This window comes from Ostrinia furnacalis, unplaced genomic scaffold (genome assembly GCF_004193835.3).
Source record: "Ostrinia furnacalis isolate ACB-3 unplaced genomic scaffold, ASM419383v2 OfSCF1132, whole genome shotgun sequence".
Classification (NCBI taxonomy): Eukaryota; Metazoa; Arthropoda; class Insecta; order Lepidoptera; family Crambidae; genus Ostrinia; species Ostrinia furnacalis.
The window spans coordinates 594,334-619,816 of record NW_021131371.1 but is presented as its reverse complement, the minus strand read 5'-3'; the positions used below and the strand labels follow the sequence as shown (position 1 = coordinate 619,816).

The window sequence follows — 25,483 nt, the reverse complement described above, 5'->3', positions numbered from 1 at the left end:
TATTCTCCGATAAAAGTTTGGTTGAATCCTTGAAGTTTGCCTTAGTGATTCAGCAGCCTTTTCTTTTCTTTATCTTTCTTTATTTATTTTTTTCTCTTTCTTTCTTTTTTTTCTCTTCCTCTTCTTTTTATTTAGAGATCCCGGGTTTGGCTGGTGGTAGGGATTATTCAAATCTTGACGTCTTAGTACAATGGAAACACTCTTGTAAGACTTCGTAACTCTACTAAATGTGTTGTTTATTTTGTTTGGACATTATGCAATGAAGAAAAAGTTAATTTTTTTGTAATATCAATCATTAACAACATTAATTAAAATCGTAATAATTAGTATTGTAATACATCGAAATAATTGATGTATTACATGTAAACATTCTTATGTAAACAAAAATCTGTTTTTACACAGGCCTATCCAACCCGTCTGGCCAGCGTGGGGAGTGTAGGCCAAATCCTCCATCTGCCTCTGGTAAATTTACGTGCTCCTGCAGTGGAGACTAAATGTCCTGATGATGATGATTTTAAAATTATACTGCCTATTTATTCTGTAAACTGGCTTCCCAACCCGTCTAGCCAGCGGCAGCGTTGGGAGTGTAGGCCAAATCCTCCAATTCATCATCATCATCATCATCATTTCAGCCATAGCTCGTCCACTGCTGAACATAGGCCTCCCCCAATGATTTCCACAATGGCCGGTTGGTGGCGGCCTGCATCCAGCGCCTTCCCGGTACGAGGCCTCCACTCCAGAACCTTGCTGCCCCATCGGCCGTCAGTTCTGGGTACTATGTGCCCTACCCATTGCCACTTCAGCTTGCTAATCCTTCGGGCTATGATGATGTTGTTAAACTTACTAAACTATATGCACTGCATATTTATTCAGTGAAATACAAATGTTATTTTAATTCAAATTGGGCCAACCAATTGTATTAGTATTTTAATTATTTGATAATAATGCGTTGGCTATAAATTAACATGGACATTCAATGAACGGGCTTAAACAATTAATTAATATTGATAAGGCTTTAAACGTATGTGAAGGTAAACACTGTCTCTTGTGTAGTTGTAATTGGGGCTATTTTTGAATTAATTTACTGTAAATTATTGCATTTTCTGCGCAGTGTGTAATTCAAATCAATCATAATAATTTATATCGATAAAGAAGTCAAATATTGTTTTAATTGCTCAATGAATTATCTTTTTTTTCTTATACAGTTTTTGTTAACTTCCTTCAAATTATAAAAGAAAATAATCAAGTTAATAAAAGTAAAAAACTTATTTAACATCATTTACTACACTGACATCATTCAATATTGTTTAGATTATCAATAAAAACAAACAATTAAATCTTTCCTCTTTATAATATTAGTATACACATAGTTACATACATTGCTCCTATACATGGCATAACAAGGTAAATTGTAGCATCTTACTCAGTTACTTGTTGGGTATTATACACCAAAAAATTCATATACATACTATACTTTTATTGGTAAAATATCCTTGGACATTTTACACTACGCTTCTAGTCCCAAACTAAGAAAAGGGGCCGTTCAAGTATTACGTAAGCACCAAGGGGGGGTGGGGGGTCTCTGTTTTGCTTATTTTGATGACATGGGGGGGTAGGGGGGTCTAGATGATGATTACGTCATCGTTAGTTATTTACGTTTTTTCGGGGATTCCCGCAAATATGCGTAGGCACTCTCTTTGAGAACTGATTAAGGGAATTACCGCACATTAGGGAAATTACCGTGCGCTATTCACTTGTCTAATAATTAACTCTCGTGCCGACATTGCCCATTGAAATTTGGGAGTCGTAGTCCGCATAAAATATTATTTTACGCGAGGCCGGCCTCCCGCGCGCGTGTTTTGTTTGGATACTAAAGTATTGTATCACCAAGTACAGTAGATACTAACTTACGTACTACCAATTTTGTTTTGAGAAATTATTAAGGTAAAAGACCCGACCATGGGACGGGTTATGTAGATGTCCTGAATATTGCGAGTACCTAATTAAAAAAAATGTAGACTAAGTATAAATCTTTCTTTTTCTTTTTTAATACATAATTTGATACCTTTTAGAGTAAAAAGGCGCTTTATAAGTTCAATTTTAATGCAATTTAAAGAGAAAACAATAAAGACTGCCTGATTATTGATTATAATAACGTTTTCTTTATTTTTCCCTCAAAATATGAGCCTTGTAAGGAAGTTTCGGTTTCGGTTTCGGTTTCGGCCGAAATAGACACCGTTGCCGAAATTCGTTTTCGGTTTCGGTCGTAAAAGTAGTTTCGGTCGGAAAACCTAATATTTTCATGAATTTTCCTATTTTAAAAATGACAATATAAAAAACATTTATAACAAAATGTTTACGTAAGCATAGGGGGAGGGGGTAAGTGCTTTGCTTACTTTTGATGACAAGGGGGGCGGGGGGGTAAAAAATGGTAAGAAATCTGCTTACGTAATACTTGAACGGCCCCAAAGCTTGTACTATGGGTACTAGTCAACGGATATAAACATACCTACTTAAATACTCTTTTTTTTGTAAATACTTACATAAGTGATTAATACATAATGATTATGTAAATCTGACTTTTTTTTCATATTATTATATTTAATTATAGTTTTTCCCCAAACCTCGTAAGGCAACAACATAAGCGCCATGCATGAGTCACAGCAGAATCCACTTGGGATTTTATATGGGGTTCCCATCGATAAAGCTTTTAGAAATGCAGATGGAATTGTCAGTTCTTTAACAGTGGTAGTGTGAGCTAACAGTCGTGGTTGTGCAGTGGTTTAAACTTTGGATTTATAGTTTAAAAAATAGTTTAAAATTGATTACATATTTGTGTTTGTATCAAGTTGATCCTACTTTAAAAGTGTCGTGTAGTCAACTTTTTCCCCCTTTTATTTAATTTTCGTTGGTTATTTTATTGTAAGTTTTTTTATTCGATTATTGAAATGATTGACGATTTCAATGCAATTTCGCTTGTTGTTTAGGGTGGTATGTTATTTATGTTCAACTGTCTGTAGATCCTCGAATATCTTCAAACAAAATAATTTAAGAAAAAGTGTGTCCCATCTGAGAATTAAACTTAGGATTAGGACTGCTAGACCGGTCACATAACAGCTCAACTCATGCTAGCAAAGCGAAAGCGACATCTGGTGCGCGAAATATCTTTTCAGTCCCTCATTAGCTAAAGATTACTTTAGTTAAAAATGGATTACATTAATCTTTGACCTTTTTTGTAATTTTATTATTCAACCAAATTAACGTCTCATTTTCCTTGTTACAGATTTATGGCGTCCAACATAGTGAAGAAACACCGGATCAAACCATATCACGCCCCCTCCCCATCCGCCGCCATCTTGGATTAACGTCAGAAACATGCACTCCGTCGCACGCCGTCCACTGTCTCAATCCATACAGCCCAACGCGAAAACCATAAACAACAAAAAAAAAGAAAAAAACATCGAGCTTACAGAATACCATGTGTTCTATATTTCAAATTTGAAACGGGGACTATTCTGAACACCCGCGCGCGGGGTTTTAATTTTTTCTTTTTAGAAAAAAAACAATTGCAGCTTTAAAAAGTTTTTCGACGAAAACCTCTTTTTAAGATACAAGTAATTATAAAAAATATAGTTGCCTTCTATTTGTAGTCGTAGTATACCGTGATTGGTCCAATTCTTGTAATTTGTTAAGAATCTTTCCCTTTCATTTTTTTTAAATTGATGTTAAGAATCTATACGATATACTTAGAAGAAATATTTGGCGTAAGAATAGAAGGTTGGTATTATTTTATCTAAACAAAAATCCCCGTATATTTACAGCATATTTTATGAGTAACGTTAAAAATACCGTTATTTTTCAGAGCAAAAACAGAAAAAATGGAGCGATCTGAACCTGAAAAACCGACTTCTGAGGAAGGAAGCCAACTCAATAGAAATAGAGTAAGTATTTTTAGTTCTATTTATCGAATTCATATGATTAAGTTCAAAGTTCAAACGCTTATTTGCCAAAAACGCAGTAATACCAGGTGATCTGAAATACTACAGAATAATTACCAGTTCAGAGGGGTCACTACTTTAAAAATACGATATTATGCCCACCACGTGATAAGTCTTTCGGTGATAGGTAGTCAAAAATACACGCAGGAGAAGCCACGGGTGTTGTCTAGTATGTTACAGTTAATGGCGTTTGATACTGAAAGCGCTAGCATGTACTAAACAAACAAAACTATAAAATTATTTATAAGATACACCATACTCTATCAAAATTTACGGTCATAGTTTACTATCACTAAAGTCTGATGCAGCAGATGTTAGATGTGTGGAATAACCACCGCACATTCCAATTCTTTAAACTTCTTTTAGTTAAATTTAATCCAGCTAAGTGCGATTTTGATTTGCTTGCTGTCTCTTCAAAACATTTTTTTTCTCACTCTCTCGGTCTCCTAATAGTTAGATTAGTTGTTAGATTAGCCTTAAAATTTTATCATTCTGGGTTTATTAAGATTGTTTAATTTTTTCTCCAAAACTTTTTAATATGAAAAGTTTTATGTTATTATATTTTAAACTCTATTGCAACGAAATAAGATTCAAAATCTTTTTTTTTGTAACAATTTCCTCATTTCCCATTCCAGAGTTTCAAAACAAAGCAACTCGTGCGCAGCCAAGCGATCCGCGAGTCCGCCTCCCCGCCGCGCACCATATCACCCGCGTGCCCCGTCGAAATAACGAATAACGTTACTGGTACCGATACCGTTACTAATAACGTTATTAATAACGGTGCGGAGCGCGCGAAGGACGACTGCAGCGTGGCGAGCTGCGACGGTGATGAGCTGAAGAAACAACCGGTGGAAATACAGGCAAGGCACTTAATCTGATTTCAATAAGACGATTTAATTAATTTTGCACGACAAATTACTCCAGAATTCCAAATATTGACTTAAAGGATCATAAAACTTTTTGAGCCAGCTCCTAGAACTGATAACCGCTAGGGTAGGTCTTGAGTGGTAATCGCGGATTGGAAAAGTAAAGTTGTAGACAAATCTGCCGCCTCTTAAAAGGATAGTGCCAGGGTCTGGACCAAGTGCTGCCCAGAATCAACCCATAGTGCATTTTGTTCCTCAGACCAATACTAATGTGTGAACCGAAGCGCACTGCAATCTATCCCTGGAGTTAAGAGAAAAAAAGAGTTGTTTTGAAATATTTTCATACAAAATATCATCGATGTATACGTACTACGCATAAGATTTCGTGAATTTGGCATTAAATAACACTCGCTATGTTGAACTTAACCATACTGCACCCGTACACCTTACTTTAGTGCGACTTAGACATTCTTTATAAGCGATCTAGCGCTGTTGCAATAGTTTGGTTACTTGACAGAAATCATTATTTCCAAAATGAATCAAGAAGTTTTAGTTCTCTATCCTTGCGAAAAATCAATTTATTGGTGTATTACAATCGATTATTGAAGTTATTGTAAGCTAAAACTTCTTGCTCTATTTTGGAAATAATTAATTTCGGTCAACTAACCAAACTACTGCAACAGCACTTGATCACTTATAAATAATGTAGAAGTCGTACTTAAGTAAGGTGTACGGATGTAGTATGGTTAAGTTCAACATAACGAGTGTTATTTAATGCCAAAATCGCGAAATCTTATGCGTAGTAGGTTTACATCGATGATATTTTGTATGTAAATAATTCGAAACTAAACTCTTTTTTTCTCTTAACTCCAGGGATAGATTTCAGTGCGCTTCGGTTTACAAATTAGTATTGGCCTGAGGAACAAAATGCACTATAGTTTCATTCTGGGCAGCACTTGGTCCAACTTCCATACATGGATTGGCACTGTCCTTTGCCGCCCTAGGCTTCAGCCTACTCAGCCTGCTGGTAAATCCGCTACTGGACAAATCTCTCGGTGAATCGAAGATCTGGAGACGGTTGCAGAAAGCGCCTGGATGCGGGTAGCTTAGGGCCGATCGTTGTGGAAATCCTTGGGGGAGGCCTTTTCCCATCTGTGAGCGTCTTTCTGTTAACATAGCATAATGTATCCTCATCAACATTTCAGCCATAAGACATCCACTGCTGAACATAGGCCTCCCTCAATGATTTCCGTAATGACCGGTTGGTAGCGGCCTGCATCCAGCGCCTTCCTACCTTTATGAGGTCTTCAGTCTAGGATTCATAGAGAATTTAAGACTATAATATAATATTATAGCTTAGCTAATATTATAGCTTTTACGCAGGATGCTTTACGGTATCCCCCAATCCGTCCCCCGGACACGGCCTGAGCCGAGGTCAGAGCCTACCGTGGCGCCCTCAGGCCGCGTCCGTAGTCCCCTCGATCGGGCCCACTAGAGTGAGCCCGCCGTAGGCTGGACTTTAGTCCAACACCGCGGAGGGCAACCCTCTAGTTGGGTTCGCCACTCGGTCTGCGACCGACGATCGCCAAACGGCTAGAGTACCTTCTGTACTGCCACTCTGCCGGGTGAAGCTGGAAAAGCTCCTCAAGCTACCAGCGCGCGTCCCTTCAAAAAAAAAAAAACTTTACGGTATGATTGTCTATAAAAACTGATAACTTTATGTCCTCGTCTTGTATTGGTGAAAAAATAACGTTATCTATCTAATCTTCTTTCCTAGATCACCAGCGGCCACTGGGACGAAGCGAGCCCCGCTAGGCGACGCACAGGAGGGGGCGGGGAGCCAGCACGTGACCTGTTGTCGCACAACCCGCGCGTGCACTGCGTTTGCGGCGCCTGCGCACAGTGCCCGCACTGCAGGTGAGATATACTCGTAGTACAAAAAGCAAGACATCTATGAGCGAGGTAGCCTTTTGAACTAAGCGTCACAGACGCAACGTCTTTAGCTTTGGTCTTGTGCCACTAACGCCGGGTCACTTACTCGCTTCCAAAGGCTACCTTTAAGACCAAAGCTAAAGGCGCCGCGACTGTGACGCCGCGACAGAGCGACAAATAGATGTTCTATGCAAATGTATGAAATTCTAGGGAACGACATTCGAACGCAGCGACACTGACGCGGCATTGGTGGCACTCAAGACCAAAGCTCTTTAGCTTTGGCGTAAAGACGCTGCGTCTGTGACGCTTAGTTCGAAAGGCTACCTTTATAGGTACGTCATCGCCAGCCGTCGGTACGAAAAAGTTGTCCACATGGCACAAGTACAAGACATGGAGGCACTTCAGGTACGTGCGGCCTTACTAGCGAGCCAGGCACTTGACGTCACCGGCTGACGTCATAACTAGCGGGCGGCGGGGAGCCAGCAGGTGACTTGTTGTCGCACAACCCGCGCGTGCACTGCGTGTGCGGCGCCTGCGCACAGTGCCCGCACTGCAGGTACGTGACGTCACCGGCTGACGTCATCACTAGCCGGCGGGGGGAGCCAGCACGTGACCTGTTGTCGCACAACCCGCGCGTGCACTGCGTGTGCGGCGCCTGCGCACGTTTCACGTTTCAGGTACGTGACGTCACTGGCCAGCAACGGAGGTGAAGCACGTCTTCTTTAGCGAAATAATCCAAATCAGCGGAACAAATGTGCATCGACGACGCCTGGAAAAAAAGTATGCACACGAGCCCTGAAGACCACGGGTTTTTATTTAGCTTTCTGTTTGTACTTTTTCTCGTGGATGTCGTAAGAGGTGACTAAGAGACGTACAGTCTGTTTTCTCAGTCCGTCTGTCAGACAGATATTATGCCTAAGTATAGCAGTACAATTTATATGAAATTTAGGTTGAGTTCCACCATCTTACTTTAACCGTAACTATAACGTACTGGTGTTCTTTTGTATGGAGTTTGACAGACTTTTGACGTTTGTTATAGTTAGAGTAAGATGGTGCAACCCAGCCTTAGAAGGATAAGGCCTCCCTAACCCGTCTGGCCAGCGCGACAGCGAGGGGCGGCCACATTTTCCATTTGTCTCTGGTAACCCAGAGAGAGATGATTGATGAGAATAGAGTATAGATAACAGTGGTATATCTTTGAATGTTGTTCTCAGAGGGCGACGGCGGAGGCCGGCGTGCATCAAGCAGGATTCCGGCATCGCGTGCTCAGACGACTGTCCCGACTGCTGCGACAACGACCACGGTGAGCATCGTATTATACACTAAAGTCCTCCCGCAGCCTCATCAGACTAAACAGGGACAGCATCCGCAAGGTCCCGAGTGTTATAACAGGACAATGTATGTTAAGCCCCTACAGACAGCCCACTGTGCAGGGGGTGGATGGAGGCAGAGGAAACACCGCAGCATGTGCTCATGGAGTGTAGCAGCGTAGCAGAACAACGGGCTCAATTTCTCCGATCACCATCGTCGCTACAGGAGGCCTGTAGCAGCCTAGACGTGGGGTTCTCTGGGGTGGTTGGAGTAGGAAGATAAACCACAAATCGCGCACAAGTGCGGTATTCGATTGCGAAACGATTCGGGGCGAACGCGGGGAGTGTAAGGCCTCAGCCTCGAACTTAGCGGGCAGCGGGGCGGGAGCGGCGGCGGCGCGGGAGCGGGGCGGGCAACGCAGACCCGTTCTCGAAACAAGCGGGCAGCTCGCGCGGCGCTTTAGCGGCGAAGTGTTGTGTTCGGGGTTGTGTTGTCGAGATATTTGTTTTTATTCGCAAACGAAATGTCTGAACAACGGCGACAATTTTATTTCGATTCAAATTTATTCCTAACGCTCGATTTATTGTGAGCAAAAGAAGGAGTGCGCTGCCCGCTCGTTGCCCGCTCCCGCGTCGCTGTTTTCGAGAACCGGTCTATTTCATTGAATCAGTAGTTCCATAGATTACTTCATTCTTACAAATGCATTACATTTTCAGGTGGCCAGGACGGTTTAAGAAAATCAGAAAGTGTGGAGATTGAAGAACAAATTTATTACTGCAGGTATGTTACATTTAAACTATAGCATATCGATCAAAACAGTTGCTGTGGTTTTTATCTATAGTCAGGTCTGCGAGCACGTAGAATTTTGTCCAATGACCCCTAGCTACACATCCTTATCGCTCGCGCGTAATTATATTGCTGTCGCGACTGTGCGACGGGCGCCCGCAGTGAGTGTGCGAGCGCGACAGCAACATAATTACGCGCGAGCGATAAGGATGGGTAGCTTGGGGTCATTGGACAAAATTCTACGTGCTCACGGACCAGACTATAGTATAGACAATAAGGCTTATTTTCCGACAAAAATGTTGTATTATGTGCTGGAGACTATAGGTATGTTTTTTATTTATTTCAGATGTCCCGAACGCAAAGAGAAACCAAAGTATATATCATTAAGTAGAACAGATTCAGGTACGTTTATATTTATTTTATGTACTAACAATTATAATAAAACAAAGATTTATCACTTGAAAAATTGCTTGAATCCATCTAAGCGAGCAAAGCAAAGCCCTCAAAATTATTGTGTATCTCATGCCCGTTTTCACCATCAATCCCTAATTTTTAAGTGACCCCTATGAAAACAAAATTCCAGTTATGTGTTACCATAGGGGTCACTTAAAAATTAGGGATTGATGGTGAAAACGGGCATCAGACTCTCAGTTATTGATCCCGTTAGATATTTTCTTCAATATACAATATTGACTTATAATTTTATTGTAATCGAGCTTTATATATTATAGATGTGGTGACTAAACATGTAAGCGCTTTGGGTTTTCTGTAAGCTTATTATGTTGCTCATTAAATAAATGCACTAAATTCGGTATCCTGCTCCCACACAAAATTTCCTAATAGTTTTCATTTCAATTTATCTTTGTAACAGAATTATTTCGCTCTGAAAAACTATATCGAAATTAAAACTATCAAGAATATTACTTTTCTAGGAGGTCTTTTATACAGGGTGTCCCAGAATGGGTGAATCAAACTGATGGGGAGGTATCCCTGAAAAATATGAAAAAAACATTTTTGAGTTCGGATTTTTTTTTTAAATAAAGTGCTCGAAACTCGAAATCTAGTCATTATTTTCAAAAGTTTGTTTACAGATAAACGAAGCGATCATGTACAATTAATATTAGTAAGAAAAAAGTACAAATAAACTCCAAACGCAGCAATTATAGCCAGATACTTAGACAAAGCTGATTTATTTTCACTTTTTCAAAAACATTATTTTTGTGTCATGCGTTTTTTTTTCATATTTTTAAGGGATAGTACATTAGTAGAGCTACCTCCCCTATCACTTTGATTCACCCATTCTGGGACACCCTGTATAAATAAAACTAACGACATAATTTATCGACAGACGATAAAGCGGAGCCCTCCGGTCCAGAACTCATCTGCTTCCTCAAAGAGACCCTCAACAAGAACGGGAGGGACCGAGTCACTCTGCTGCGGATTGAGAAAGAACTGCACGCGCTCGTCAATGATTCCATGTGAGTTGATGAAACATCATCATCATTTACCATCAGTTTTTGTAAATCTTTATCAGTCTTTTAAAGTCCGGTTGCCGAGCAGATAAAATTTCGTCCAGTGACCCCAAGCTACCCATCCTTATCGCTCGCGCGTAATTATATTGCTGTCACGCTCGCACACTCACTGCGGGCGCCCGTCGCACAGTCGCGACAGCAACTTAATTACGCGCGAGCGATAAGGATGGGTAGCTTGGGGTCATTGGACGAAATTCTATCTACTCGGCGACCGGACTTTTGTTAATAAGAGACCCTCAACAAGAACGGGAGGGACCGAGTCACTCTGCTGCGGATCGAGTAGGAGCTACACGCGCTCGTCAACGATTCCATGTGGACAGTCATCATCATCATCATTTACCATCAGTTTAGTTTAGTCATTAGCCGGTCGCCGAGCAGAGAGAATTTCGTCAAATGACCCCAAGCTACCCATCCTTATCGCTCGCGCGTAATTATAGCTGTCACGACTGTGCAACGGGCGGCCGCAAGCTTGGCTAGCTTGGGGTCATTGGACGAAATGCTATCTGTTCGGCGACCGGACTTTAGTTCTTAAGAGACAAGAACGGCCCTGCCGAATCGAGTCACTCTGCTGCTCTGCTCTGCGGATCGAGAAGGAACTGCACGCACTGGTTAACGATTCAATGTAAGTCAAATAATTTTAACAGAACGCCATTTTTCATATCATACGGTTGAAAATGACATGTCAAAGCTAATATAAGTCTAGGCCAGACCACCGTTTTTTATCGGCCGATAGTTTAGTTGGGGAGTTAATCAGTATGGGTATTTATGGAAGTGCACACATTACACCGATTGATTCTTCATACAATTAAGAATCGGGCCCAACTGTCGGCCGACTAAAAATCGGTGGTCTGCGCCTAGTCTTATACGAGAGGGTGACCGTAAGATTACCTCACTTGATACTAATATAAGCTCTTTGGCACACGTTCAGAAAAGTGGTGCTGATGTTATAAAAAGGAACCATTTGATTCTTTGTTTGTTTGTATTGAATAGGCTCCGAAACGACTGAACAGATTTGAAAACAAAACGCCATTATTTCTGATAAACATAGGCGATACAAAGTTCGCCGGGTAGCTAGTTGTTAATATTTTAATAAGTATATTGTTGGTGTAACTTTTGTGATCTAAACAAAAACAAAATAATCTTACGCCCGGATTCACAAACGATGCTTGCATAAGTGAAGCAGCAAATCGAACGCACAGCGTTGAATAGAGCTCTGTTATTTGTTCGTGTATCACCCTGTGCGTCCACGCGCACTATGAGATCTCATAGTAATGTTTGTGAATACGGGCGTTATTCCCGAGGGCTGAGTGTGAGTTTTTTTTTTTCAAAACAAAAAATGTCATTAAGGCGCTACCTCGTCAAAGTTTTCGGCCGACTGAATGCCTCGCACACAGAGGGATAGAAATATGATTTCTCAGTGCGAGGAAAGGGACAGCAATAGCGCGCGCGGCGCGGAATAAAATAACGTAAGCGACAAAAATCGGAAATCATTTATTGAAAAACCAAACACTATTTAAAGAAAATAACTCGACCAGTACTTAAAATATGTTATTACCTTACCAATATACAAAATTTGGTATTGAAATATTAGCCTATCTGCTTATAAAACGAAAAACCTAGTAATAGAAGGGTCATCTTTGGATTTTTTTTCTATCGAGAAAATTGTTTCCATTCATGTTTCGGCTTCGACCAGACACTAGATTTATTAGTCAACTATGACATATTTCAAAATAAGAACATAAGTAATAAGAAAAGTACGATTAAAACTAATTCTGCGCTTCTTTAAAACGCCCAATATTCGCAAGGCATCACCTTAAATGTATGACGGATTGTACAGCGCCCCTAGCGGGAATTTTTAAACTAAAATTTTCATACATTTTGTAAACTCACACTCAGCCCACCGTTCTCTCTCTCTCCCACAGGCGCTGCATAGTCCGCTTCCCGGTGATGTCGTCATACGGCCGCATGCTGGTGCACCGCTGCGCCGCGCTCTTCCAGCTGGCGCACCATCCGGACCCCATGAACAAGAACCAAGTGGTCGTGTCCAAGAGCGGTGGGTGTCTCTCTCTTTCTCCCTCTCTCTCACTCTCCTGCTATCCCTCTCTCTCAGTCTTGTCCCAGTGAGATCGTCATACATGATCAACAAGTGGTCGTCTCCAAAGGCGGTGTCTCTCTCTCCTACTTTCTCTCTCTCACTCTCCTGCTATCCCTCTCTCTCAGTCTTGTCCCAGTGATGTCCTCATATATGAACAACAAGTGGTCGTTTCTCTCTCTCTCTCTCTTTCTCCCCCTCTCTCACTCCTACTATTCCTCTCACTCTCATATCCCTCTCTCTCCCTTCCTATTTCTCCCCTTTTCTCTCACACTCTTACTATCCCTCTCACTCTCCTACTATCCCTCTCACTCTCCTACTATCCCTCTGTCTGTCTCGTCCCAGTAATATCGTCATACATAATCAACAAGTGGTCGTCTCGAAAAGCGGTAAGTGTCTCTCTTTCTCCTACTATCCCTCTCTCTCTCTCTCTTTCTCAGTCTCGTCCCAGTGATGTCGTCATACATAATCAACCAAGTGGTCGTGTCCAAGAGCGGTGTGTCTCTCTCTCTCCTACTATCCCTCTCTCTCCCGCGTCCCGGTGACGTCATACGGCCGCATGCTGGTGCACCGCTGCGCCGCGCTCTTCCAGCTGGCACACCATCCGGACCCCATGAACAAGAACCAAGTGGTCGTGTCCAAGAGCGGTGCGTGTCTTTCTCTCTATCTCTTATCTATCCTCCTACTATCCCTCTCTCTCTCCTACTATCCCTCTCTCTCTCTCTCCTACTATCCCTCTCTCCGCGCGTCCCGGTGACGTCATACGGCCGCATGCTGGTGCACCGCTGCGCCGCGCTCTTCCAGCTGGCGCACCATCCGGACCCCATGAACAAGAACCAAGTGGTGGTGTCCAAGAGCGGTGCGTGTCTCTCTCTCTATCTCCTATCAATCCTCCTACTATCCCTCTCTCTCTCACTCTCCTACTATCCCTCTCTCTCTCCCCATACTATCCCTCTCCTACTATCCCTCCCTCTCTCCTACTACCCCTCCCTCTCTCCTACTATCCTTCCCTCTCTCCTACTATCCCTCTCTCTCCCGTGTCCCGGTGACGTCATACGGCCGCATGCTGGCGCACCATCCGGACCCCATGAACAAGAACCAAGTGGTGGTGTCCAAGAGCGGTGCGTGTCTCTCTCTCTATCTCCTATCAATCCTCCTACTATCCCTCTCTCTCTCACTCTCCTACTATCCCTCTCTCTCTCCCCATACTATCCCTCTCCTACTATCCCTCCCTCTCTCCTACTACCCCTCCCTCTCTCCTACTATCCTTCCCTCTCTCCTACTATCCCTCTCTCTCCCGTGTCCCGGTGACGTCATACGGCCGCATGCTGGCGCACCATCCGGACCCCATGAACAAGAACCAAGTGGTCGTGTCCAAGAGCGGTGGGTGTCTCTACAGCTTTACGTCTCTCTCTCCCTCTCTCCTGGGCTGCGCTGTTCCACACGCTGAGCCTCAGTTGATCAACAGCCACAAAACTACTGAGCTTATGTTGGTATATGGAACTGTAGACAAGGACATCTACCACCGCCGCGTTACATGTACTAGCTAATCGCTCGTAACCAATTATTAGGAGCAATGAACACGAACTCTATACGAGTACCCAAGGGTTCGGCAGTTCGAGAAACTGTGGCCTAATCCCATTGGTGTAGTTACACTATGCGCGAACTTGATCGAACACGCGCAAGAAAGAATGAGCGACACACAGCGAATCGAACTTAACTACGTATTTAGTTTACACTGTGTGATTTGACCTAGGTAACGCAAAGTATAACTGCGCCATATTCCTAAACTTTCGGTTTCAGTGTTGTACCATACAAAAAGTTCCGTCTGCACACCAAAATCGTCCCTTTTACATTATGTATTATTATAGGATTTCTTTAACGTGTGTATTACATTCACCAGGCACCTGCGGCGGGCGGATCCCGTGTACCAGTTTCCGACAGTGGTGCACCGTCGCATTCCCGCCCAGCCCGCGACGCCACCAGACCGTCACCGACACCACCAATGCCAAGTAAGACATTTTAAAACAAATAATAGACTACACTCGACATCACACGTCGAGTAAGCTTCCCTCGATCCCTAGGCTGGACTTTGGTCCAACACCGCGGTGGGCAACCCTCTAAAGCCTGGTCCGTGAGCACGTAGAATTTTGTCCAATGACCCCAAGCTACCCGGGCGACGGACGACGGGCGCCCGCAGTGAGTGTGCGAGCGCGACAGCAACATAATTACGCGCGAGCGATAAGGATGGGTAGCTTGGGGTCATTGGACAAAATTCTACGTGCTCACGGACCAGGCTTTAGTTGGGTTCGCCACTGATCGGGCGCTTCATGCGCTCGATACGGCCCGATCGGCTAGAGCACCTTCTGTACTCGCCACTCTGCCCGGTAAAGCTGAAAAAGCTCTTAAAGCTACCAGTGCCCGTCCCTTCAAAAAGAAAAGAAAACTTATCCTTTCTTCTGGGGCAGTCGGGTAAAAATGTCGAATAAGCAATTAACAGTATTTAAGGTCAGATAGCCGTTAGAATTGATTTGGCCTACACTTCCCATGTTGGCCAGACGGGTTGAGGAGGCCTGATGTTCGCATATTTGTAAGGACAAGGCATTTACCATCATTTCAGCTTCAGTATGTTCACTGGTAAACATAGGTATATCCCAATCGCAGTTGAAGTGGAGACTAAATGACTTGATTAATCTGATATAATTAAACAAACACCAGCAATATTTAAAGAGGTATATTATTATTTTTCACCAGTGCTGATGACTGGGAATAACCAGTCCCGTTTAGGGCTTATACAGGGTGGCAACGATAAGTGATCTCACCCGATTCTTTCTAAACTATACAAGATATCGAAAAACTGGTTACTAACCCTGAAAGTGCTTAATGAGTTCTATCAAACGGTATCAACAATACTAAGTTACAGAATAAACTGGATCTATCCGACAATTTAATTCAATTTTCCAGCTTCTAAGTAGTTTGAGTATCACTGAACCACAACATACATAATCATTTGTTATCCAGGTCAATACTGAAGCGCGACACGCATTCCCTGGACGAACCGGGCAACGGGTCATTGGCAAACTCCCGAAGCAAATCTCTAGAGCAACGGGAACGGGACTATGAGCGGATGAAGAGACGGATATTCAGCACGGTATGTACGGGACTATTCCCACCTCTCGTTCCCACCGCTGCAACTCCTGTGTAGCCAGGATCTACAGCTTGACCGCCAACAACCCAACCAGTGAAAGTCAAGTTTGTCCCGGGGGAAAGTTACTGTCATTGGACACCAAATTAATCAGAAGAACATAAGAGGAGTTCAAAGTTAAGGGTCTACTTCTCTCCAGTGCATGGCGAATTTAGTCAAATTTGTATTGCAAAATACTAGTACTAAAGCTGAGTTGCACCACCTATCTTTAACAGCAACTATAACGATAACCTGCGTTTTTTGTATAGAGTTTGACAGATTTGTTAAAGTCAAAATAAGATGGTGCAACCCAGCCTAATTTTATTGTTGTATTGTCGTGACATTTGTAAGTCTATCTTTCATTCATCAACTAAATTTCACTCGTTAGTTTATGTGATATTGGTAATTCGGCTTTTATAAACAGAGCAATAAATGAAATCATTATTTATGACCACTCCAGTCCCATCATCAGACCAGCTCGATGGTACCATAATATTGTATTGTCATTTAATCTACATTATAATTGCGAAGTTTCATGATGATTCAAGAATTAGAAGTGCGTGTAATTCAGATTCTTAGTTTCCATTACATAGTTACATACACGACGACCTAACAAAAGCGTGTTAAAAATACCACAATTACAACACTATTGATATCTATTCCAGGACAACTGCTCTCAAGACGAGTCCCAGTGGCCCTGGTTGGGTGCCCCGGTGAAAGTACTCACTCCGGAAATTAACAGGAACAAACTACTCAAAGTAAGCCATCTTGTTATTTCAATTTATGTTTCAACTCTAGATTTGACAATGGTGACACCCATCTTTTGTTTATTTATTTCCACATTTTAACAAATGATTTATCACTGGTGACATGCTCAACAGTCGATAGAACAGGTTGGAGTCTGGTCTCAAATACATGCTGAAAATTAACGTCGTGGTATACATAAGTAGGGGTTTTATTTTCTGGGGTATTCTATGTACTTACTCAATGCTTTATTGCTTTACCAGTTAGGGCACAGCAAGTTTTGGAAGGAGGCATACATCCCCTTTGATTCGCCTCATTAATGGAGAACTTTAGTTTAAACTGAACTTTCCATTTAGTCCTTTGAACTTTTCTCCCATTGAATATCAAACTCAAAATTTCTTTATTTGTATAGATAGACTAATTAAATAGCACTTACAAATCGTCAAATATTTTGTTCTTATGGTGCTTTACATGTCTCATAATGTTTTCAATATGTGTATAATAATATTAATGCTATGAATCAAATAGGGATTTGTAGAAGCAAAGTTCATAATCCCCTATGGAGTGAGTCGATAAATAACTTCTTTTTGGAACGCTTTGTATTTTGCTAATCAATAAACAATTTATGATATTTTAATTTGATTTCGAATTTTCGATGTTCTGTCTTAAGTTAATACTCTAGTCCATTGGTTCCCAAAGTGGGGGGCGCGGCCCCTAGGGGAGGCGCAAAGCCCTTTAAATGGGAGCGCGGGTCGTCTGTGTGCCTAAGATTAAAAAAGAATGCATTCCAGCCTCGATACGACCAATAAATAATCTTGACTGGTAAAGGGGGGGGGGGGTTGTATGGTTGAAAGGGGGCGCGTCTCAAATAAGTTTGGGAACCGATGCTCTAGCTAGTCTATGCTCACATCAATATTGTTTGCCAGGTGCAATCCCTGGAGAGTTCGGGTCTCCCGGCGCGCGGGGCCGGGTGCTCCCGGCGCGGCGTGGCCAAAAGCCACAGCTTCGGCGGCTACGCGCAGCCCGCGCCCGCGCCCAAGCCGCTTCGGCTGCTCAGCAGACAAGGTGGGTCTCATCACCAGCAGGCCAGGTCTATCCTGGCAAGAGACACAGTCTAAATAGGGCTCTGGAACAAGTGCCACAGCTTCGGCGGCTACGCGCAGCCCGCGCCCGCGCCCAAGCCGCTCCGGCTGCTCAGCAGGCAAGGTAGGTCATCATCATCATCATACCACCATCCCCTAGTGTCATTATCTCAAGATAGGAGGTCCTGGATCGGATTGTAGCTTAACCAACTACGCTATTACTTAGCTAGTGAGATTGGTCTCATCACCACTATTCACCATCATCCGTCATCGTCTCCAAGTCTCTTCCGATAGGGTTAACTATAGCTTTGGCGGCTACGCTTCCGCTGAAGTACTAAGCTTGGTCTCATCACCACCATCATCATCTCTATAGATATCTTCTGACAGGAGTAACACCAGTCCGTAAAAAATAGTTTAGTCTCGTCACCGTCATAATGTCATCATAATCCCCCATCATCTGTCATCGTCTCCAAGCCGCTCCGGCTGTTGAGCAGGCAAGGTGGGTCTCATCACCAGCAGGCCAGGTCTATCCTGACAATAGACACAGTCTAAATAGGGCTATGGAACAAAGAGAGCCGTAGCTTGGGTAACTACACGTAGCCCGCGCTGCTAAGCAGTCGAAGACTGCTGATCTGACAAGGTTAGTCATCATCACCATGTCATCATCCTCCATCATCATCTTTCATTGTCTCTAGAATAGGAAGTCCTGGATCGGATTGTAACTTAAGCAGCTACGCTACTGCATAGCTGGTAAAGTAAGTTTCATTACCGTCATTATCACCCATCATCATCATCCGTCATCTTCTCCAGGTTTCTTCCGAAAGGGTTAGCTACAGCTTTGGTGACTACGCTCCTGCTGAAGTACTAAGCTTGGTCTCATCACCATCATCATCGTCTCCAGATAGACACCTGGATCCTACAGGTGCTAGAATTTCGGCGTCTATGAACCTGTTGAAGTACTACGGTTAGTTTTATCATCATCACTGTAGTCTCTGCCAACCAAGAGCCATACCTGCACACTTCTTCAGCCACTGAGCTGGTGATACGATTCTTAGTACCACCATTACCATCATCTTTCTAGATCCTTCTAGATAAGACGGTTTTAGCTACTACGCTCCTGCTGAAGTACTAAAGTTGGTCTCATCACCATTATCGTCTCCAGATAAAGCCTGGTCCGTGAGCACGTAGAATTTTGTCCAATGACCCCAAGCTACCCATCCTTATCGCTCGCGCGTAATTATATTGCTGTCGCGACTGTGCGACGGGCGCCCGCAGTGAGTCTACGTGTTCATAGACCAGGCTTTAGAGACCTGAACACGCTAAGAATTACAGCATTGGCAGCTGCGCGTTTGATGGTAAGGTTCATCATTGAGTCTCATCACCACCATCATCTCTATAGATACCTCCGATAGGAGGCACAGCACAGCTGCTGTCTAAATCTTCTGCTGCTGAACTGGCAAGGCGAGTCTCATCACCACCAGGCCAGGTGTACAGGAGACAGGACTCCAAAACTAGACGTGTTCCAAGTGAAAAAAGGCGTCAAGATAACGAAAATACGTGCTACTGAAACGACCCGCTGAAAACCAGCTTCGTGACTTGACGACTTGTGTCATGTCACGATTTTCGCTGAGCGGGCGCCTTTTCAGCATGGCTCAGTAATTTAACCTCTGTACATGTATGCACACAAATGTTAACCTCTCCTATGCTTTGTCTCATATCTGTGCAACCTCTGTCAACTGCTTTGTCTCAGATCGAAGACAAGACTATTTTGGTCATTTTGAAACATCATTTGAAAACCGTAGCAGTTGGGGGTGCAGTTTTGCGCGGCTCAATAGCACGCCAATATTATAAAGAGGATAACTTTGTTTGTTTGTTTGGTTGTAATGAATAGGCTCAAAAACTACTAGACCGTTTTTATAAATTATTTCACCATTCGAAAGCTACATTATCCACGAGTAACATAGGCTAAATTTTATTATGGAAAAAAGTAGTGCTGCTTAAAGGTATTCTATTGTACTCGGTCATCATTTTACACCCGCTAAGTCTACCGTTTGTTTGCAGGTGACCTAGCGTCCAGCAGTTGGCGGCTGTCGCCGTCCAGCTCGGGCTACAAGACGCTCAGCCTTCGCAGCACCGACTCCGTTACGCCGTCGCCTACAAGTATGTTTACTTTTTGATTCATTTCTGCTGCTTTTCTACTCAAGACAGAGTTTGCAACTTAGAACGAGGAGAACTTGACCTGGAGGAATGTGAGCTAAATCCTTAATTTGTCTGTATTCGTAGAATAATGGACACCCTAGATATTAATTTGACAAGGATGTCAAAATAAACAGGAGTTTAGCTGTTAAAACGCGACTCTTTCGTAGATTTGGTGGTATTCAAGGCTAGATTGAAGAGAGAATTATTGTTGATGGTGTCAATGTTTTCAGCATTGGCTTATTTTTATCCTGAAGAATAAGGAAGGGTTAGAAATTCTAACCCTTCCTCTAGCTTCTAACTTAGAATGATATTGGAACTTATAAAAGCACAGATTTGTTTTTATCCAAAACAAAGCAGGTATTTGACTACAATCACACCTGAAGTTAAGTAAGATGCTGTCTAGGATAGTACATATCTGCCTATTCACTCTGGCCTTGAAAGGGTCCGGATTATAATGTTCGAGAAAGTTTTTTTTTAAGGGACGCGCGCTGGTAAATCCTGGTCCGTGAGCACGTAGAATCCCGTCCAATGACACCAAGCTGCCCATCCTTGTCGCTCGCACGTAATTATGTTGCTGTCGCGCTCGCACACTCACTGCGGGCGCGCGTCGCACAGTCGCGACAGCAATATAATTACGCGCGAGCGATAAGGATGGGTAGCTTGAGGTCATTGGACGGGATTCTACGTGCTCACGGACCAGGCTTTAGCTTGAAGAGCTTTTCCAGCTTCACCGGGCAGAGTGGCGAGTACAGAAGGTACTCTAGCCGTTTGGCGATCGTCGGTGCGCGTGCCGACGAAGCCGAGTATGGGCTTCGCGAAGTCGGTCGAAGACCGACTTCGCGATCGTTTGAGATAGTCCTTAGCTGTTCGCATTATAAGAGTTATCGAAACGTGCGAAATAGTGGAATGTCGACAATAGAGGGATGATACGCTAACCTGCGTCTGGTACCTCAGTAAGGGAAGGTGGTGGAATTAGGTCGTGTAATTCCTTTTCACATTCTCCGAAGTGTAGTGTGCTCCTGCAGTGAGGCCTAAATGACCTGATGATGATATTCTATCACTCCCCAGGCGGAGCGAGTCCAGAGCCATGTTTCGTGCCACCAGCGTGTCAGTTGGCACCGCGCTGCGTGCCCGGCGTCGTGTGGTGCGTCACCGACCTGTCCCGCGTGCCGCCCGGCGCCTGGCTGCTACACCCGCAGGTAACGTGACTACAGACTAAAGCCCGGTCCGTGAGCACGTAGAATCCCGTCCAATGACCCCAAGCTACCCATCCCTATCGCTCGCGCGTAATGAGGGCTATCGTTTTTATACTTAACAGTTGGCACCCCTGGCGATTGACAGGACCTTACTCTACAGTGGCGCCATCTTGATGAGTGCAAATACGATAGTCCTCCTACCACTTTAGCGCTCACCAGTTGGTGCCACTGTCTTCGCTACTAGCAAGTGACAGGACCTTACTCTACAGTGGCGCCAACTGGTGAGCGCTAAAACGATAGCCCTCATTATGTTGCTGTCGCGCTCGCACACTCACTGCGAGCGCCCGTCGCACAGTCGCGACAGCAACATAATTACGCGCGAGCGATAAGGATGGGTACCTTGGGGTCATTGGACGGGATTCTACGTGCTCACGGACCAGGCTTTAGTGGCAGGCATCGCCCGATAGATGGCGCTCATTACATTACTATGGTGGCGTGTGCTGCTTCACCGACCTGTCCCGCGTGCCGCCCGGCGCCTGGCTGCTACACCCGCAGGTAACGTGACTACAGACCAAAGCCCGGTCCGTGAGCACGTAGAATCCCGTCCAATGACCTCAAGCTACCCATCCTTATCGCTCGCGCGTAATTATGTTGCTGTCGCGCTCGCACACTCACTGCGGGCGCCCCACAGTGATCAATAATCAGAATTTAGGATGACAAAAATATTTTAATCTAAAATTACAATTATCTAATAATGTTATTGAAAATATCATTAAGTAAATAAATATTTCTTTATTAAAATAATGTATTTGAGACTACAATCTTAAAAAACCGGCCAAGTGCGAGTCGGACTCGCGCACCGAGGGTTCCGTACAAACCTGTAGGTATATAACTTTGATTTTGTTACAGCTTAAAGGTACTATGGACCTGATTATTTAATATGAATTTCAATTAAATACCTCTACGCGTTCATGAGGAAAGTAGTAGACTTTAAAATTCTCATTTTATCACTTTGGAAGAATCTCTCGCGCAAACTATTCAGTTTAGAAAAAAATGATATTAGAAACCTCAATATCATTTTTGAAGACCTATCCAGAGATACCCCACACGTATGGGTTTGATGAAAAAAATATTTTTGAGTTTCAGTTCTAAGTATGGGGACCCCCCATGATGCCCTTAGTTCAATAAAAGAATCAATTAAAGACTAGTTAATTTCGATTGGGTAAAAAGTGCTAGTGCCTATTTTGTCGAATACGAAATATAATTCTGTAGACTGCCTCGTGACTTAACAGTAAATTCAGGAGATGATGATGAAATGTTATGAAGTGCTGAGGCAGCCCTACGTTTTCCGACTGAATGAAGTTTCATCTTGGCTGCTAAGCACAATAACTATTCTTCACTTCTGGATGATACTTCGTCTTTTAATCTACTACGCTTAGTTCTGTCACCTAAATCGATGAAAGCCTTTTTCGGGCGTCCTCTACCTACAGACCCTGAAGTTGAAGGCTGTTCAATAATGATCTTCAGATGTTATTATGCATTTACACAACTAATTCTCATATTTTTTTTCAAATTGAGAGATATCTTTGCCGATTTTAATCAATTTCTGGAAGCTGACAAACAAAAGCTATTTTTTGAATTTCTTAACTCATTTCGCTCTTGTGTTATCAAATCTGATACTCTGACGACCTCATAGACATAGTTTAATAATATATCTTTAGATTGCTTAGTTGCAGGTTTAATTGGAGGAAGTTTTTTGAGGTTTTTAAATAAATCTGAATTTCTAACTGTACTTTCGTTTCCTGCAAAAAATGAAAAGTTTGTTCAGGCAGGGGTAGTTTGGGGTAAACATTTTTATTGAATATCATAATACAGACTTCCAGCTATCTACCAGTACCAAAATTTCCATGTTCTAATATGTTCCTTGTAAGATACAGGCTTTAAAATAAAATAAAATACCTAAAATTTTAAGCTAAGTTTTGAATATTTTTTCCAAATTACTATAACAATTAACAGTTACAAAGTGTTATAGAAAATGAAGTATATACCTTCATTAATGTGCACCATATTTCATAATACGCAATAATGCACTGTATAAGTCAAACCAAACGGATAACTGTGCGCGAAAACAGGAAGTAAATAGAACAAATCAGTACAAATTAGCGAGAGCACTGCATTTACAAGCTGGTATCTCAGTAATGACTTACCTTTAAACGTTCATATTCAACAAGAATATGAGGTAAGTACCCCCAATCACATCGCGATGATTTGTTTTAACTACCCTCACAATGTCAAATTTGAATATTATCCACCTAATATCTCATTATTGATCACCGTGGCCCGTCGCACAGTCGCGACAGCAACATAATGAGAGCTATCGTTTTAGCGCTCACCAGTTAGCGCCACTGTAGAGTAAGGTCCTGTCACTTGCTAGTAGCGAAGACAGTGGCACCAACTGGTGAGCGCGAAAGTGGTAGGAGGACTATCGCATCTGCACTCATCAAGATGGCGCCACTGTAGAGTAAGGTCCTGTCAATCGCCAGGGGTGCCAATTGTTAAGTATAAAAACAACGATAGCCCTCATTATGTTGCTGTCGCGCTCGCACACTCACTGCGGGCGCCCGTCGCACAGTCGCGACAGCAATATAATTACGCGCGAGCGATAGGGATGGGTAGCTTGGGGTCATTGGACGGGATTCCACGTGCTCACGGACCAGGCTTTAGTTGCAAGCATCGCCCGATAGATGGCGCTCATTACATTACTATGGCGGCGTGTGCTGCTTCACCGACCTGTCCCGCGTGCCGCCCGGCGCCTGGCTGCTACACCCGCAGGTAACGTTACTACAGACCAAATGTTCCCACCTCTCGTTCCCACCGCTGCAACTCCTGTGTAGCCAGGATCTACAGCTTGACCGCCAACAACCCAACCAGTGAAGATCAAGTTTGTCCCGGGGGAAAGTTAAACTGTCATTGGACCCGCAACTAAATTGATCAGAAGAACAGAAGGAGTTCCAAGTTAACGTTCGACTTCCCTCCAATGCAAAGCGGATGACAGGTGACACACAATTCCGCTCCGCGCCGCGCCGCTGTCAAATTCTGTAGAAAAAAAACATCTCTCTTCTCCGCTCTGCTCCGCTTTATTGGAAACCGGGTCTTAGGCATAGCTGGGCATTAACTCGTTAATCCGTTAATTAACGAAGTTAACATTTCTATTAACGGATTAACTTTTAAGTTAACTTTAAAAAGTGTTAACGGACTCGTTAACTTCCGTTAAATTATCCTAAGTCCGTTAATCGTTAATCCAGTACCTACTATTTACCAAAAAGATTCAGCAGACACGCTGAAAAACGCGTTCTGACAAGTACGTTCGGGCTTCCAGAACTTCCAGAACCCAAAACAACAGTAACAGTTTTGTAACCAGATTACCAACGCAACGATATAAAAATTGCATGTTTTTAAATTATTTATAACTGAATTTAAGACCAGTTTTCCTCAACCGATTGAGCTGGGTATACTTATGTAAGTATAGCCCGACCAGGAACATAAAAACCCTCGCCATGTTGCGGAAAACTAATGGTACTAATTTCTTTTAATGGCAACAGTAACTGAAAACTTCATTGACATGTCACCTTGCATATCAGTCTATTGCTGTCAAAGTGTAAACAAACTTTATTATGAATGTGCGCAATTGATTTTGTGAATTAAATTGCTAAAATCTTTTTATAGTCGTGAAAGAAAAGTGGTTCACAATGTGTAAAAGTATTTGTCGAAGAGAAATACTAAGGGTTCGGACAATATTTTCATTGAATAAATGTTTCCGACAAAGGTTGTCAAATTGACTGACATGTTTATCGTATAGTACAGTCCACTATGAAAATTAGCTGTGGTTTGTTTCAACTACCTATTTTAAAGTTTTTTGTCACTTTCTAAGTGTTGAATTTTATGGAATTGGGAAAGAAGTACCGAGTTTGAAGCGTTCATGAGCAGACATTGCAGTTGAATATTCAAGTTCTGAATTTGATTATTGATGAATAATAAAATAAATCCTACTAGCTCGATTGATGGTTTATTTAATTTATTTAAACCAAATTACCTATAATAATATTTTTTCGTTAATTTATGAAAATATCAAATTAGCCCGTAATCCTGAATCCTGATACATAAAGTTAGCCTATTAATTTAACACAGGTACGACTGTACTCAGTGTTGCACTATCAAATGCAATTGACGCGCGTCTATGCCAGGGTTTTTATGTTCCTGGTCAGGCTATACGATGACAATGCAATGTTATGGTACCATTGAGCTGGTTTGATGATGGAGTCAGGAGGTGGCCATAGAAACTCCTAAATGAAACGGCGGAATCGCATCGAATTTGGGTTCGTTGGATTTGTCATTTTGAGCACTTTAGTACTAGTTGATGTCCAGGGTCCTGATGATGGAGTCAAGAGGTGGCCAAAGGAATTCCTAAACGAAACGGTGGAAACTTATCGAGTTTGGGTTTGTTGGATTGGTCTTTTCGAGCACTTTGGTTGGTGGTAAACTGTAGGTATTGTATTTGTAA

The 25,483-nt window shown here is 42.8% G+C and overlaps 1 protein-coding gene across 1 annotated transcript in view; it reads left to right on the top strand.

The window, feature by feature from the left end:
* Positions 1-3,286: 3,286 nt before the first annotated feature.
* Positions 3,287-25,483, top strand: part of enc (R3H domain containing protein encore) — a 65,574-nt gene continuing 43,377 nt past the window's right edge. The window contains exons 1-16 of the mRNA XM_028302551.1: positions 3,287-3,777; positions 3,863-3,941; positions 4,634-4,858; positions 6,642-6,781; positions 8,011-8,099; positions 8,824-8,887; positions 9,240-9,295; positions 10,242-10,371; positions 12,348-12,478; positions 14,421-14,529; positions 15,539-15,668; positions 16,367-16,459; positions 17,372-17,510; positions 17,568-17,651; positions 19,589-19,687; positions 20,795-20,925. Coding sequence (XP_028158352.1) covers positions 3,879-3,941; positions 4,634-4,858; positions 6,642-6,781; positions 8,011-8,099; positions 8,824-8,887; positions 9,240-9,295; positions 10,242-10,371; positions 12,348-12,478; positions 14,421-14,529; positions 15,539-15,668; positions 16,367-16,459; positions 17,372-17,510; positions 17,568-17,651; positions 19,589-19,687; positions 20,795-20,925 — 1,683 coding nt within the window. The 5' untranslated portion in view covers positions 3,287-3,777; positions 3,863-3,878. The remainder of the gene's footprint in view (positions 3,778-3,862; positions 3,942-4,633; positions 4,859-6,641; positions 6,782-8,010; positions 8,100-8,823; positions 8,888-9,239; positions 9,296-10,241; positions 10,372-12,347; positions 12,479-14,420; positions 14,530-15,538; positions 15,669-16,366; positions 16,460-17,371; positions 17,511-17,567; positions 17,652-19,588; positions 19,688-20,794; positions 20,926-25,483) is intronic.